Source organism: Caretta caretta, chromosome 8, assembly GCF_965140235.1.
Source record: "Caretta caretta isolate rCarCar2 chromosome 8, rCarCar1.hap1, whole genome shotgun sequence".
Taxonomy (NCBI): domain Eukaryota; kingdom Metazoa; phylum Chordata; order Testudines; family Cheloniidae; genus Caretta; species Caretta caretta.
This window is the reverse complement of record NC_134213.1, coordinates 8,563,577-8,580,024: the sequence shown is the minus strand read 5'-3', so window position 1 is coordinate 8,580,024 and position 16,448 is coordinate 8,563,577. Positions and strand designations below refer to the sequence as shown.

Genomic DNA, 16,448 nt, shown 5'->3' with positions numbered 1-16,448 from the left:
TTCCTTGATTTATCTAATTTTTTTGAGTTTCCAAAAGCCAGTTTGGAGGTGACTTATACTTTCTTCTAAAAGAGGCTAAATAATATAGAAGTTACACCAGTCTTCTGTACTCTGGTGGTGCTAAACAAATACAGTGTGCTGTCTTATAACTTTACAGGAGGTCGAAACTGAACAGTACTACAGTTTTTTCCTGGCAGAACTGAAGGAGCGTGGCTATAATGGGTTCTTCAGTCCAAAATCTAGAGCTAGGACAATGTCAGAACAGGAAAGAAAACATGTTGATGGTTGTGCAATATTTTTCAAGACAGAAAAGTAAGTGTGTTTCATAAAACCTTCTGTTGTGCCGGTTTCCTTTTGCACAATTCTTCTGGGTCAAATTTAGGCCCTAAATTGCTGTGACAAAGAAGTGTGTCTTTGTGTGGGACTCCTATTCTAACATTGTTGGGGATAATGGGAGGAGTTCATACTCCTTGGGGCCTTTTTAGCCAGAGCTAAACACTTTTTTTGCATATCTGCCCCTTACGTGGCAACTCCATATTTTGTACAAAGTATTCCTACCTCTAGAAGGAATACTCTGCACAAGAGGTACTGTGTTGGGCACGACTAGTCTGAGAAAAGCCCATATTAACAAAGATCTTTTAATGTTTTGTTGTATGAAAGCGAAAAAACACTAACAAATAAAAAGAAATATAAAGGCAAGTACAATACAAGTATCATGAAATATTTTGTATTTATTCACTGCTGATGGTGTAAAAAAGCTCAGAAAACCCCCCAAAGCGTAGGAAAAAATAAACAAAAAATAGGAAACATGGGAAATGTGACATGTAGAACACACACTTCAGGCAAAAGAAATGTCCATCATAAAACAGTGATACCTGTCTAGCTCTTCAGCTGCTTTTGCAATGCTAATCTGAGATATCTTCATGCTGAAGGTAAAATTTGCTCCATTGCAGATCCACTAGAAAACTGGTTTGAATCGGTTGGAAGCAGCATATCACTCTGTACTGGGGAGACCTTCACAATGAAAATTCAAGCAAAAATTTCGCCCTTGAACTCTTTCAAATCCAAATGCACTCCATCTGAGACAATAGGAAAAGACTACAGTCTTTAATTTATTTCTTGAGTGAAATTGGACTGAGTCATTTTGCGTTCTATGAAAAGTGAGACACCTGTCCTTATTACCCAAACCGTTCCTAAAATAGAAGCCTAAACTTTAAAAAATGACTAGTGATTTTTGGGTGCCCAAATTGAGAGACCTTAAAGGGACTTGATTTTCAAAAGATGGGAGAACTCAGGACTTTCTGAAAATCAGGAGCTATTTTAAGGTGTCTAAAGTCAGGTACCAAAAAAATTGAGGCACCCAAAATATTAATCACTTGTGAAAATATAAGGAATATATAGACAGTTAATTTTTCCATCTCTGAAACAGTGATTGCCCTAGGTATCTAAGTCTTTAAGAATTTTTCTGTGTTCTGCTGTGTCCACAAAACAATGCAGATGTCCGCTTCAATACACTCTGGTTCAGAATCAAGTGTTGAGTCACTCTCTCTTAAGCCTGCTAGTTCAAATAGATCAGGAGAAGGAAAATATCTTCTTGTATTTAACATTTTTCTGAATAAAGTCTGAAAGAATATGGGAAGTGTTGATTTTGGGAAGGAGGGATTAATTTAAATCTGTTTAAGATGGAGTGCAGATAAAAATTGCTAATGAAATTATATCCTCCAACTTCAGCGCCGCATTTTTATAAAGCAGTAATGTGACTGGCTGAGATTCGTGTAACTTAGTTTACTTATATCCTCTAACAAGTTTTAATTAAAATGAGGAAGAAGCTATAGTATTTCCTATGTCATATGACAAGTTAAGAAACCACACAATGTTGTTCTTTCAGATTCATCTTAGTTCAGAAACATACTGTTGAGTTTAATCAACTAGCTATGGCAAACTCAGAAGGGTCTGAAGCGATGCTGAACAGAGTTATGACAAAAGATAACATTGGAGTGGCTGTGTTGCTGGAGCTGCGAAAGGAATTAATAGAAATGTCATGTAAGTAATTGAATCCATTTTTTTGACAGGATTGTAATACAGTATGTTACAGTCTCCAATACAAATGAAAATTTTGTTTCAGTGCACTGGAGAATGGAAAACAACATTCCACAAATAAACACCATATCTACAATTGTGTGCTGAAATTTTTGGGGCAAACTTCATTTAAAATAGAATTTGGGGGAAAAAATTGAAATGGCAAATGCTAAATCGAATGTTTGGATGATGCATGGTTTTTAAAAATTGGATTCTCCCCCACCCATTTTTTATAAAGAGAAAGCTGAAGAATTGAGGACAAGAGGGGAAATTAAGTTGGTGTATCTGGCTGGAAAAATATAAAGTGCCATTGAACTAGCCAGAGGTGGTTGTAAATTTCTTGATCATCTGCATAATACTCTGTAGCTTGGTAGCTCTCTGTCATGTAGTGCTTATAAATTCCACGTGCTCTTGCCCTGGATTTCTCAGAAAAGTTGAGACCTCAATTGACCTTGGAAATGTCTCGGTGTGGCCCTATTTAGCCTATAGTGCTTTATTTTCTCTATTATAGTAAACTTTTATTAACAAAGGCATAAACAAACATGCCTTTAATGTGCGCTTGCAGGGGGATAAAAGGTTTGTAATGTGCATATGTGAAATTGCTGAGTTAAAAAACATAATTCTTAAAATACTACACTGATTTTGCTAATCAGGGTGTGGTGATTACTTGGACAGTATTGCAAAGAATGGAGAAAAAACTCTAATTTTAAAAATATACTGTGCGTTGGTTTTCAACATGACTATATACTAATAGTAATGGCATTTTCAAACTCACAGTATTTATTTGTACCATCTCATTCTTGTTTTTGGTCCTTTTTAATCTGATGTTATCCTGGTGTTGGAAGTAGCTGTAACCAGTTTAATTGCGGTTGCACAGCCAATAAAGGAAACCCTCTTCATTTCTTGGCAATAAAGAAATAGGTTTAGCTTACAACTTTAAAAATCCCTTCCAGTGACATTTTCCCCCCTCACGATTCTGTTTTAAGGTTGGCCAAACTTAGCATCAACCCTATTTCAAATCTGTCACTTCTTAAAAATCATTTTTGGCTTATAATACAAGCCATCTAGTAGTCATTAGCTGAATTTGTTGCAGACACAGCAACTGTAAATACTTCACTTCCAATTTTAGCTGGAAAGCCACAACTTGGGATGGAGAAGCAGCTAGTTCTTGTAGCTAATGCACATATGCACTGGGACCCTGAGTATTCTGATGTGAAGCTGGTTCAGACTATGATGTTCCTCTCTGAAGTAAAGAACATTATTGATAAAGCCTCTCGTAGCCTCAAACCTGGACTTTCAGGAGAACTTGGAACCATTCCACTTGTACTGTGTGCAGATCTCAATTCTCTGCCAGATTCTGGTAAGAACAACAAGTTTACTTTTTTAGAACAAAATGTAAGAGATGTATGAATTGAAATTCAAAGGTCTTCCTTTTTAAAAGAAAATATTTTCCGTGTAAAAACATAAGATGCTTGAGATTTTAAGATAAAGTATCGTGGATAGTAGGGAGTCAAGAGATGATAAAACTACTCCATTATAGTCCTGGAAGGATTCTGCGCCACTGCACATACGCAGAATTCATGTCCCCCTGCAGATTTCTTTGCATCCCCACAGAAAATGATGGGAAAGCAAAGGGAAGCCACAAAAGCGGTCACATGCCCCTCCCAAGCAACACAGGTGTGTGGTTTCAGGCGCCCTGAGCAGACGGCAGAAAGGTAAATCACTGTGCGGGTCAAGGGGGCTTGAGACACCCCGACTGGTGCCAGGTCAGACCCACCCCCTGTCTGTCCAACTCCCGTGCATCCAGACCTCCCCAACCCTTCCCACCCCCACTGAGCCCCCTGCACCCTAACCCCCATCCCACTGAGCCTCACCACACCCTCCCACCATCCCTGCACCTGGGGCTGGGGATGCCTTGCTGATGGCTCCTCCCCTGTGCTGGGTTCAGCTGCTAGTCCCAGCTGGGCTGGGGATAGAGAAAGAGCGCACTTCCCCTGCACGGAGTGGCCAGGGCCAGGGCTGGGTCAGATCCACTCCCAAAAACCTCCCCCGGCTTCACCTCCAGCCTTCCTGCCCCCATCATCTTCAGCTATGGAGAGAGGGGTCACTGTACAGGGACCTGCTCCCCTGTCTGCCCAACTCCTGTGTATCCAGACCTCCCCACACCGAGCCCCCCGGACCCACTGAGCCCCACCATTTTAAAGTATTGTATGCAGAATTTTAATTTTTTGGCACAGAATTCCCTCAGGAGTTATTTGATCTGTAACCTCATTGACTGTAAGGTAATAAATATCTCTTACTTTTAATTGAAAGCTTTATTATGTTGCCCATAGCAATACAACACTTTAAAAGTGAGAGATTGTAAATTCTCCTGCTTAAAATAATCTCCACAGAACCCTACTTTCTGCTGCTTAAGTATTCCAGAACCATTGAAATATAAACCTTCAGATACTTCATGTACAATGCACATGCTAGCAAATGCATGATAGTACTGGACCCTTCCTTTCTGCTACTTGCTGATGATGTATAGGGTTTTTCCCAACCTTAAGGACACCCTCTGATCCTTGCACTCTTTTTAGTTAATGTTTTATGGGTGAGATTCTGTATGACCCTCGGGAGATACACACGCAAGGAAAAGTGCCTAAGGAATCTTTCTTCCCTCCTGTTCTCCTTTCCGTGGGCAGGGGCCAGTCATTAATAAGCCTGACTTTCTCTGAAGGTGCTCAGGATCCACAACTCCAGTGGAAATCGGTGGGAGCTGTAGGTGCTGAGCACCTCTGTGAACCTTATCCAGTGCAGCTAGGGAAGGCAAGGAAGGTATCCTTGCCAATGGCTAATGCAACAAGTAGTGCTTACCTCGAGCAGGAACAAAGATGGGGCCAAATATCTGCCTTGGAGCAGAGTCTCAAATCTCCAGACGTAATATGTCAATTGGCATCAAGCTTTCAGACCTATTTTCAATCTGTCTTCAGAAAAAAGTCATTCCCCTCACTTTGAGGATAACCTAGTTGTATCATCAGTCTGTTGATTAGTGAGTGCTGAGGAGCAGGCTGAGAAGCTGCACCAGGGCTAGTTTCAGTGGTGAAGCAGGGCTGGAGTTTGAGCACCAACAGAAGGTGGGGGTGAGAGGAAGCTGCTCATTGCCTTTGCTGATGTTCTTTGATTTTTTTCCATCATTTAGGGTCTTATTTAATCTTGTAGATACTTCTATCAAAGAGTGTGCCTTTACTTGACTGATACTTGCTCTTAGTGAATGGCATGGCACTAATATAGAAAGTCTTTGAATATGTTATAAAAGTCATATTGACTGTGTGTATTTAACTTGTTGCTTGTTTAAGGTCCAGACGCAATCATGAATGAAAATAGCAGTTCGTTTGTTTACATAAACCTATTAACTAAATGCATAAGTTGGTACCTTTTTTTCCCCTCCATGCCCCTCTTAATAGGTGTTGTTGAATATTTGAGCACTGGTGGGGTGGAAACAAATCATAAAGATTTTAAGGAACTGAGATACAATGAAAGTCTTACCAACTTCAGTTGTAATGGAAAAAATGGAACAACGAATGGAAGGATTACGCATGGTTTCAAGTTGAAGAGTGCCTATGAGAATGGCCTAATGCCTTACACAAATTACACATTTGACTTCAAGGTGAGAATTTTGCTATGTTATAGCAGGGTTCCCAAACTTCTTTTCCCTGAGGCCCACCTTTGCAGGCGCAATAGGCACTGCGGCCTACTATTCACACAAGTCTGTCAGGGAGAGGGGCCCTATGGGGAGTGCACAGTCCCTCTCCTTAGCAGGAACCAGGGCAAGCTATAGGACAAAGGGGCCAGGAAGATGCCACAGCTAGCCCCCCCCGACACCCTCTGCCTCAGTAGCCTGCTGAGTGCCTTGAGATGGTCACCTGGCATCCCTGCCCCCATCACCCACCCTCGCATGCCTCACAGGCACCCCTTGCCAGGGAACAACAGAAGGGCTTGGGAGCCGCCAGTTCTGGGCAGGTGCTCAGGTCGGGCCTGGCCATTACCTTGTTGGTCCCGATGATGGCATCCAGGCAGAAACAGTGGCACCACCAAGCCCTGGTCCTTGGAGGCGGGGGGTGGGGGAGAGTGGGCTGCAGGGCCGATATTCCAGGGGGTCCAACAGCCCCAGATCGCGGGGTGTGGTGGCTTGGAGTGGGAATAGCCACTGGGGTTGCTGCCTCTGATGGTTAGTTTTACAAATTTACATTTAAAAATACAGTAAACCAGAGAGCACTAATTCTTTCATCGTACTATAAATCACGATTAGTGTTTCCTATTTGCAAGGTAATAATGGTGTCTTGGATGTTTGTTCTTTTTTTATAAACAGGAAGCACCCTTAGGGTATTATGTGACATATTTTTAATTATCCCAACTAACTAAAAGGAGAACATGGGGTGTTAAGCTTCTGAATGAAACAATGTTATTAAATAACTGCCCACTGCTCTGCATTGTTCCCCTGCTTCGTTGCAATGTGGAAAATTATCAACACTTCCTTACTCAGGGAAAGCAAAGATGGTTCTCTCCCTCTCTCTTCAAATCTGATGTGGCTTGAGGCCCTCTAGTTGAGCATTATTGAGTGTTTTACATACAAGCCTTTTTAAGTTTCTCCACTCTTGGAGTAGAGCCAACACCAATACCTTACCCCTAACAAAATGAAGAATTTGTGGTTGAGTATTTGCGCTTTCTGGTATCTTCCTTGCCTTGCTCCTAACAATTCATGGAGAAATGGTGACAGTAATTAGTAAGTATCATTTTTAACTAATATCATTCCCTTATATGGTTTAAGGGATGTGTTTCCTTGGCGATAAAAAACATAAGAACGGCCATACTGGGTCAGACCAATGGTCCATCTAGCCCAGTATCCTGTCTTCCAACAGTGGCCAATGCCAGGTGCTTTAGAGGGAATGAACAGAACAGGTATTCATCAAGTGATCTAGCCCCTGTCACCCATTCCCAGCTTCTGGCAAACAGAGGCTAGGGACACTTCAGAGCATGGTTTTGCATCCCTGCCCATCCTGGCTAATAGCCATTGATGGACCTATCCACCATGAATTTATCTCTTTCTTTTTTGAACCCTGTTATAGTCTTGGCCTTCACAACATCCTCTGGCAAAGAGTTCCACAGGTTGACTGTGTGTTGTGTGAAGAAATACTTCCTTGTATTTGTTTTAAACCTGCTGCCTATTAATTTCATTTGGTGACCCCTAGTTCTTGTCTTATGAGGAGTAAATAACGCTTCCTTATTTACTTTCTCCACCCCAGTCATGATTTGATAGACAATCATATTCCCACACTTAGCCATCTTTTTTCCAAGCTGAAAAGTCCCAGTCTTAATAATCTCTCCTCATATGGAAGGTGTTCCATATCTCTAATAATTTTTTGTCATTTTCTGCACTTTTTTCAATTCCAATATATCTTTTTTGAGATGGGGCGACCAGATCTGCACGCAGTATTGGAGATGTGGGCATACCATGGATTTATATAGAGGCAATATGATATTTTCTGTTTTATTATCTGTCCCTTTCCTTATGATTCCCAGCATTAGGCTGCATTGTTTTCCTGCTTTGAATATGACTGCAATTTTACCTAGAGACCATAAGAACAATTGTCTTTGAGACAAATTAAGAACAAAATACTTGTTATAGAAAATAGCTTGACACCAGTGTATTACCTCTAATCAAAAGATATTTGATACTATTCTAGAGAGAAATTAGAAGCCCTTGATGATATAGGGAGGTATCAGGTATCTAATTGTAATATTTGGCTAATGGTGGATAACTGGAAACATTATTCTGAATTTGAATTGGAATAGCAGAGCAATGACTAATAATTGTTCGATCTTTAATTTAGTTATCACTATTCTGGTCCCAATAACGTCAAAAGGAGTTTTGTTGTTGATGTTAATGAGACCTGTATTTAGCTCTTAATGCCAAATGTAAATAATGAAGAGCCTGTAGCAATAGTCATTCTCAATGTCTTAAACAAAACATTTAATAAGAGGTAGCTAACCTCTCTCTCCAACATACTGATTGTCACAACACATTATGGCAAAACTGCACTGAAGACTGCACAGTGTCAATTCCAAGACCCCCATCATAAGGTGGCTGTTCCCATTTTAGTGTTTTAAAATGCAGTCTGCAAGAGCAAGGAAGGAGAAGAGTAGTCTCCCCAGTGACTACGGTCACCTCTAGATCTGTAACCGTTCTGAAGTCCCTCTTAAACAAGTGGGTGGGGGATGTCTGAAGTGAAATTACCACAAAGAGGAGAGGAGAAGTGACCGAGGTCCCAGTAGACACTAGTCTTCCCTGACCCATAGTAGGCAACTCTTAGAACAGACCATAAAGGGGAGACCGAAGTAGTGGAACAAACTGTACCACAGGGAGGTAGCTTCCTAGCTATTTGGCTTCAAATAAGCAGCTGAAAAGGTGTCTGTAATACTATACTTAAATGTTGTCTTTGAAAAGGCATTTGGCCAAAGGGTGGTGCACTAAGACACTTCTTTTCCCCTCCTATTTCAGGGTATTATTGACTACATCTTCTACTCTAAACCTCAGCTAAATATACTTGGCATTCTTGGACCTTTGGATCATCATTGGTTAATAGAGAATAATATAAGTGGCTGTCCACACCCACTCATCCCTTCGGACCACTTCTCACTTTTTGCACAACTGGAGCTTTTGCTGCCTTTCCTGCCCCCGGTAAATGGAATCCATCTCCCTGGCAGGAGGTAGTCAAGTACAACTTAGAGGGCAACCTCAATCTAACTTGTAAAATTGTAAAATCTGAATATAGAGGAGTGAGGTATGGCCAACAGGGATTTTTCTTATTGATCTTAATTTTAAATCTAATTATTTGATAAAGACATAGTAAAAGCCAGGTGCTATCAACAGACACAATTCTGAGCCCAATATACCTTATATACTGTTAGACAGGAATTGGTGCATATGCACTTTTCTTTAATTTGTTACAATTAATCGTCCTGTTTCTTCTTCTATCCAACATCACACATTCATGCCTTGATATAGAGAGTTGTTGTACAGGATATTCTCTTTGCACAGATCTCTGTAGCGCTACTTTTTTGAGGCCAGTAGTAACATCGAGAACATTCTTCCGTACTTCACTCCCTCCTTCTTCAGACTTGCTTGTAAAATATAGAATTTGAATTTAGCCTTTATTGATTGTATATGAACAACAGAAGACCTGATTTATGAGATTTTGTACTTTAAAAAAATCAGATTTGGAAAATGATTGTATTGTAAACTAAGGCTAAATTTTTATCTGTTTTCATGTGTTATAAAGGCCAGCTTGTAAAAGAAGTTGCAACAGGTTTTCTCTGCTAATGATTTGCACTTGTTAGGGTTTTGTTAGCCCTTTTGTACTACTTTTATTTTCAGTTGAGAACATTGCTTTTTAAATCTAAGTCTGTAAAATATTGGCAAATTTCTTAACTAAATACATGCATTTGTCTTTTTGAATTAAAAAAGAAAAACCATAAGGTTTTCACAGAACAGACCAACTAAGCAGTGAATGATGAGTAGGTCTGTATGGACTGAAAGTTATTGTTGATGTGTGTGCATTTTAATATTTTTATCTCTGATTTTTGAAGTAAAATTGGGGATGCTTGTGTACAGCTTCTTTTTATTTTAAAGGCTGTTTGTCCTATCTGCACTGTGCCTGCTTAAATTTGTTCTCACCTAGCACTGCCTGTGCATGCAGAGAAAATCTGTGCGCCTTCTTTTATATTTTTTAAATAATGTTAACACTTGTGAAAATTTTATGAAGATACTTTTGTATAAGCTGTGGCATCTTTATTTCCTCTTGAAGCATTGAATACACACTTTTTGAACATGTTCAGATTATGGGTACCCAGTTCTTAGCTTCTAATACCTAAGCACTGCTTCTTTCAATGTCATCGCACAGTGCTATTTTTTTCACAGAGAAATACTATCATGTGAATCCTTTTCAGTTTAAATGTGTTCCTCAGTCTCAGAGACAGTATCATTCCTTGAAGAAAAAAATTACATTTTCTGTTTATGAAGCAGTGTAAATTAGATGCATTTTCAGTATAGGTCCCTAAGATAATTCTTCAGATCATTTTTAAAGTGACCAAGTCATATTTTAAAGTGTCAGGCAAGACAAAAGTTAAATAGTGTACCTTCATAGTGCCATTAATGTCATAAAGCCAAGTATAAAACAGCTAATAAATTTAACTTGGACTTATAAAAGGGAGAATTTATCCACTCCTCCTTAACTAATACACTTTCAAAAATCAATGTAATTAATTGAGAGAGAGGAAGCTTGGTCTAACTGCTTTTGTTTCAACTGCAGGCAGGGAAGCAAAAGGACACTGAGCATTACGAGCAATTTCTGAATATTATAAATTTTTGTATAGAGAATGAGTTAGGTAATAATGATTCAAAATTTTATGAAGAGAAAATTGTCAGCACTTAAATGTGCTAAAACCATTCTGTTTTAAAATAGAAGTAAAATTACAAATTGTTCTGATCTACAAAATGTGTGTTTTAAATTTCAGTAGGAAAAGTCTTGATCTTGAATCCTTGTCTGGGACCTGATTTTGTTGTTTTGTTTTTTAGTTGTGCAAACACCAAACATGTCCAATTTATAATCAGTACATTGAAATGCTGGTAGTATTGATGTAGTAGATTTAATGCTTAGTGTTATTTTTTTCTGTTTGTTTTTTTATTTTGTTTTTTGTAAAGTGTGAATAAAAGGTGTTTTACTCATGTTTCCTTAACAATGTGTTGGTAATGTGCATCATGACAATTTCCAGTGATGATGAGCCAATTTAGCTTGTCAAACTGAACAAACCTATTTTTTTTTCCTAATCTGGATTATATAATAGGTCCAGAAAGCTTTACAGAAGGGGAAGGGAAGCACTTACTCATTTTGTATTTCTGGGAAATAATTTACTTTAATACATGCTGGAGCTTGAGTGCACTTGTTAGATTCAAAAGGTTTGAGCTTTACACAATACCGTTTCACCTGTATTTGGTAGTCTTTTAAATATATTTGAATTTATGGCAGCCTATTAAAACATTATGGCCCTTTGTGTGTTGAAGACACAATTGTTCTTCTCTGGACACACTGCAATCTATGGGTCAGTTTGAACGACTTTTCTCCATCTTTTAGAGTAATCCTGTATTGTCTGATCTAAAGCCCACTGAATGTAGTGAAGAGACTCCTATTGACTTCAGTGGGTCTTGTGTCAGACACTACAGCATATTTGGCATAATTTATATCGCTCGGGTGTGAATAAACCACCCCCCAAGTGACATAAGTTACACCGACATAAGTGCTCATGTGCACAGCACCGTCATTAGCTTCTGCCATTCGCGGAGGTGGTTTTATTATACCGATGGGAGCGCTCTTTCCTATTGGTTTCAGCGTCTTCACCAGACATGCTGCAGTGGTGCAGCTGCATTGGTACAGCTGTGCCGTTGCAGCATTGAACATGTAGACATCCCTAACAGTTGTGACTCTGAAGCCTACTGAAGGAGAAATTTTTTAACGTCTAGGAAAAGATCAGATGCACCAATACTGGACTGATGTAAACTTCATTAAACAAATTTAAAAGAAATATTTTCCTGTGTTAAACAAATCTCACTCAAACTTCTCAGTTTTCAATTGCAACATAAACAAAATAATGCAATAAACTATCTTTATTTACAAAATGCAACATCTTTGCATCATAAACTCTGACATAAAATGGTTAGTTGCAATACTTTTATTTAAGGTGGCTTTAGATGTTGCCATAATGTACCTTCAGTGTTGCTGTTGTAAAAGTACATAACATAAAAATCATAGACCATTAGGTTGAGGTGTTTCATTCAAGTTAGACCAGATATTTTGGGGCCATCTTTTTTTACCATTTGATGAAAACCTCAAGTATGGTCTGCCATTACTTTGGTAATTATTTACACGTAAAAAAGAATTCTGTGCATCTAAATTTAATTTGGGGGTATACTTTAAAGAAGTAGAAACAAATACAAAACATTGATATACAGATTGCAACTTTAACATATATCAGAAGTAGGCAAAGAAAAACCACTAGGAGAATGTTTGTAATTATTTTGTCCCGTTGGTGGCTTCAACAAATTTAAAAATGGCTAGCATTTTGACAGTAAAGCTGATTTTGAATTCAGAATACTGTTGCATACATGTCGGGTCTAACTCTAACAAAAGAGATTGTGTAATTTCATCTAGGATATAAGCTTAGAAAAGTAGCTTAAGGTGTCAAATTTGCATTTTAGCCATGCAGCAAAAAAAACCCAAAACCGTACATCAGACAAAATAATTACAACACCATTTAAAAGAAACAAATCACACTGTAAAACTTATGAATATTTCAATTTACTGCTTAAGTAGAGTTGCTCTTTCATCCAGCCTGACACAGTATTTTTAGTATATGTTAACTGCTATTCTTTTTTGTTTGCATAAATTTTAACACTTAAGTGTCTTGGTATGTTTAAGTAGTGTCTAAAATAGAATATCTTAATCTTTATTCACAGTACTTCTGTATAAAGTGTAATGCACTGGACTAACTCTTGTTTACCATTCATTTAACAAAAACCAGCACATTATCTGCACTAAGCTCAAAGAATGTTGCATTTGTCAATAGGCAGCTCTTTAATAAGATAAAGGGGGAAACTGAATATGGTCTGATGGTAAACAAGGGCTTTTACTGTTCTCTTCAGTGGAACTTTCTTCTTGGTCAAATTTTAACTAGCTAGTATTATATTTATATACAGGGTCTTCTTTTTTTCTTTACCAATGTATTTTCCTACTCATAGCTGACCAATAAATTCAATATCTGTTTCAAACCTTTTTGCAGTGTAATTTATATTTAACATTTTTATTTCTAAATGCTTCATAAAGTTGTGTGAATAGTTAAAGTAAATTTAAAATAGTTTAAACACAAAACTGACGTACAGGAAACTTTACAATCCTGTAGAGACTTTTGTATTCTAACTGCAAGCTAGACACTGATTCACATCTTCTACTTTGGAGATTCACAAATCAAAGCCATGAATACTAACGCCTGCAGACTTTGTGGAAGTTCGTCTCCAGATCTGCACTCTGAAGCTTGCTCTGAGAGGCTGCACCACAACCCCTTATCTGAACACCATGCCAGTTTAAGACAGTTCAGATTTAAACAAGACAGATTAGGCCAGGAATGCAGTAAACTGTAGAATATGAAAGAACTACAGAAATATGTCTGTCAGCCAAGTGCAGTAGGAATAAAGAATTTTTGTAAACATTGAGTCCCTGTCTCTACTGCTACAGTCACCACAGACCCATTTCTACTTTGGTTTCCTCTCTCCATCCCGAGCCCCTCGGCATAGCCGGGGGCAAAAGTGTTCTCCAGTAGAAGAGTTGTTTGTTGTTTGGGTTGGTTTTTTGTTTTGTTTTGTTTTTGCATAGGGTGGCCTCAAGCAGCAGCACCACTAAACTTCTCTATTTTAAGCCTGAAACATGAGTGATAGTGTGATCAGAAAGAGCAGCAAATTGCCCAAAATATGACGATACGCTCCAGACACTGATCCTGTACAGTTTGCAAGGTTTTGGTGCTATGGATGAGAATTTTAACCAGGCAGTTTCCCTTAGGCCTTCACATACAGACAGATTCCATAGGCAGGTTCCAAGGCAGAATCAGATGCAGGCGCAGCCTGTCAGTGGTAGAGACTGCTTGCACAAACCTGTTGCATGAGTCTTGGTACTGTCCTGGTGTATACTCAGATGCAGGAGAGGTACAGTGCATGCAAGTCACAGACCTGCAACTGATAAGGTAAGCGGGGGTCAGGTACTCTTTCCCCTGTTGGTATCTCATGAGCTTCCTCACCCTGGCGTGGGTGGGTAGCCTTGTAAGTCTGCTGCGACGGAGACCATTAAATAGACGGCAGGTTCCCCTGAAGATCTTCCATTTCTCAAAATAATGATAGCACTCATAGAGGAGGAAGGTTTCTTGGCACTGCAGCATTGACAGTATTAGATCTGTGCTAAGATTAGCCTAGGAGTAAGAGATCACAGCTACATAAATGCACAAAACTAGTGCATTTGGATTTAATTTGTATCCCATCTGAAGGCAGCCTAGGGTTGGGTAGGCCAGGTAACTGGGGCATGCTTACAAACCAGATGAGGGCAGAGGAGAGTACTGCATACGTTTAAAGGTTCAGGCCTAAAGGAAGAGATCCTGATGAAGCTGGACAGAATTAAAGATACAAAACTAGAATCGAAGCTAATGTAAATCACTGGTGTTCCATTTGACCTAGGTGAAGCTATGACCACTTAAGCTGGGTGAGTTGCAGTAAGCCAGGTGCTCTCAGAAAGTTAAAGGTACCCTACTGAAAGCCAGATTCTGAGCTTCCACCTAATGTCTTTTCATAAAACATCAATAAGAAGTCTTTGACCTAGGCCTAGGGATAAAAGAAGTTTCTTCATCTTCTCTTGGTAGCATCCTAGACTTCAGAAGGATACAAAATTAGGATCACTGGGAGGGGAGAGGGAGAGTGGGCAGAGCAAGCAGACACCAGCATCAAATTTTTAAACCACTTATTGGATCTGCTGCCTGTTTTGGGGGTCAATAATAATAAGGAACCCAAACATAAACTGGTGTCTGGACTACTGAAATTAACAGATGAAACTTTATATCTGGCCAGGACCAGTACAAAACTGCTACTAAACATCACTTGGAAGTTTCATTTGTATGAATTTCTTAATATAACTTTTATGGTTATTTTAAAGTTGTTAGGGGTTTTTTTTGGCTAGTTACTTCTGCTAATAAAACAGGTTCTTTATTTCTAGGGTAATTATTTTTCTAATATGTTTTTGAATTAGTGAAATTGAGTTTTAATACAACAGCTTAAATGTAGTGCAATCAGATTTCCAGAGTTCAAAACTAAAAAGATATAAATGATAAATAGGTACAACAGATGTTGATAAAAACACTGCTGTTTTCAAGAGCCACTTGCAGCCCCCCTCTCTATGTGGCTTAGCAAAAAGGGAAAGTGAAAACCTTTGTTCCAGAAAAAGTGAGCCAGGTTCCTAAAGCATTATGTGTATTTTGTAATCAAATAGGTAAGAGTAGGAGCAGTTTGCAGTGCTCACCAAATCCTAAATTTATATGACTGACACTTTAATGTTGAACAAAACCCTGGAATTTTTGTGCATACACAATTCAAAATTAAGGTTATGTGATTTTTATTTGTTCAGGCCCCAGTCTTGCAATTGACAGTGTGGGGGTTACGTCCACATAGTCTGAATGAGTGCAAGGCGGGCCTCCCTACGCAACTTTGCTAATCCACGTCTCTTCTGGCCAGCAACACCTATGTTGTTCTATTACTAGGCTCTAAAAAGCAGAGGTTTTTTACTTGTCCCAAACTGTCTATAGCAATGGTCCCCAAACTTTTCAGGATTGTACCCCCTCTTCTCTGTTTGTGCCCTCCCCCTCAGGGCTGGAGTAAGAGGGGACAGGCTGAGGCTACAGCTGCGGCTTAGGAGTGGGGCCAGGACTGGAGCCAGAAGCTGGGGCTGGGGGTGGGGAAGTGACTGGGGCTGGGTGCGGAGCCACAGCCAGGCCAAGGCTGGGGGTAGGTCCCGGTCTGGGGCTAGGGGCAGGGCCCAGTGTTGGGCCAGAAGCTGGGGCTGTGGTGGGTTCAGGGCCAGAGTAGAGCTGGGAGCAAAGTGGGGCTGTGTGGCGTTCACTCCCTGCCCTGCATAGTGGCAGGCCAGGGACCCAGCTGTGCTCCCCTCTGTTCCTCTGTGCTCTGCTAGGGGGGTTCACCCCACAGTCTGGGGACCTCTGGTCTACTGGGTTTTTGTTTGTGAGTGAAAAACACGAGAAGTGATTTCTTAGGGGATGTCATAGACTGGCTGGCCCTGAAAGGGAGTCAGGCTCAGCCTTGCCTCTCAGACCTAGCAGTTAACCCCCAGCTGCTCCTGATCTGGTGACTCAATTACAATTATTAATCCCAGCTGTGAAAGGGTCAGGGTGGACTAGGTAGAGAGCTCACTGAGGGAGGAGACCTAGGTCATGAGAGGAACAGGGGGAGTTCTCTTCTCTGGGAAGGAGAGGGTCTGTGACAAACAGGGAGGTCCCTGGGAGACACTGAGGGAATCCCTGAGGAGGGAAGATAGTGGGGAAGCCTGCCAGGAAGAAAGGCCTCCAGGGAAAAAGCAATGAAAGAAATCTGCAGTGCCCAGGACTTGAGATGAAGAACAGGGAACTTTTCTATTTGGGGGGGGGGGAATGTTTTGTGGTTTCAAAAGGGGCCTGAACTAGATGCTTCTCAGTTGGAGGGTAAATTGTGCATGGTGGCAGTCTACAGG

The 16,448-nt window shown here is 40.0% G+C and overlaps 1 protein-coding gene across 5 annotated transcripts in view; it reads left to right on the top strand.

Annotated features, from left to right (window-relative positions):
- Positions 1-12,943, top strand: part of CNOT6 (CCR4-NOT transcription complex subunit 6) — a 53,115-nt gene extending 40,172 nt beyond the window's left edge. For all 5 annotated transcript variants that reach the window (XM_048862441.2, XM_048862437.2, XM_048862438.2 and 2 more), the window contains 5 exons: positions 158-312; positions 1,889-2,043; positions 3,209-3,439; positions 5,526-5,728; positions 8,621-12,943. In XM_048862441.2, coding sequence (XP_048718398.1) covers positions 158-312; positions 1,889-2,043; positions 3,209-3,439; positions 5,526-5,728; positions 8,621-8,833 — 957 coding nt within the window. In that variant the 3' untranslated portion in view covers positions 8,834-12,943. The remainder of the gene's footprint in view (positions 1-157; positions 313-1,888; positions 2,044-3,208; positions 3,440-5,525; positions 5,729-8,620) is intronic.
- The last annotated feature ends 3,505 nt before the right edge of the window (positions 12,944-16,448 follow it).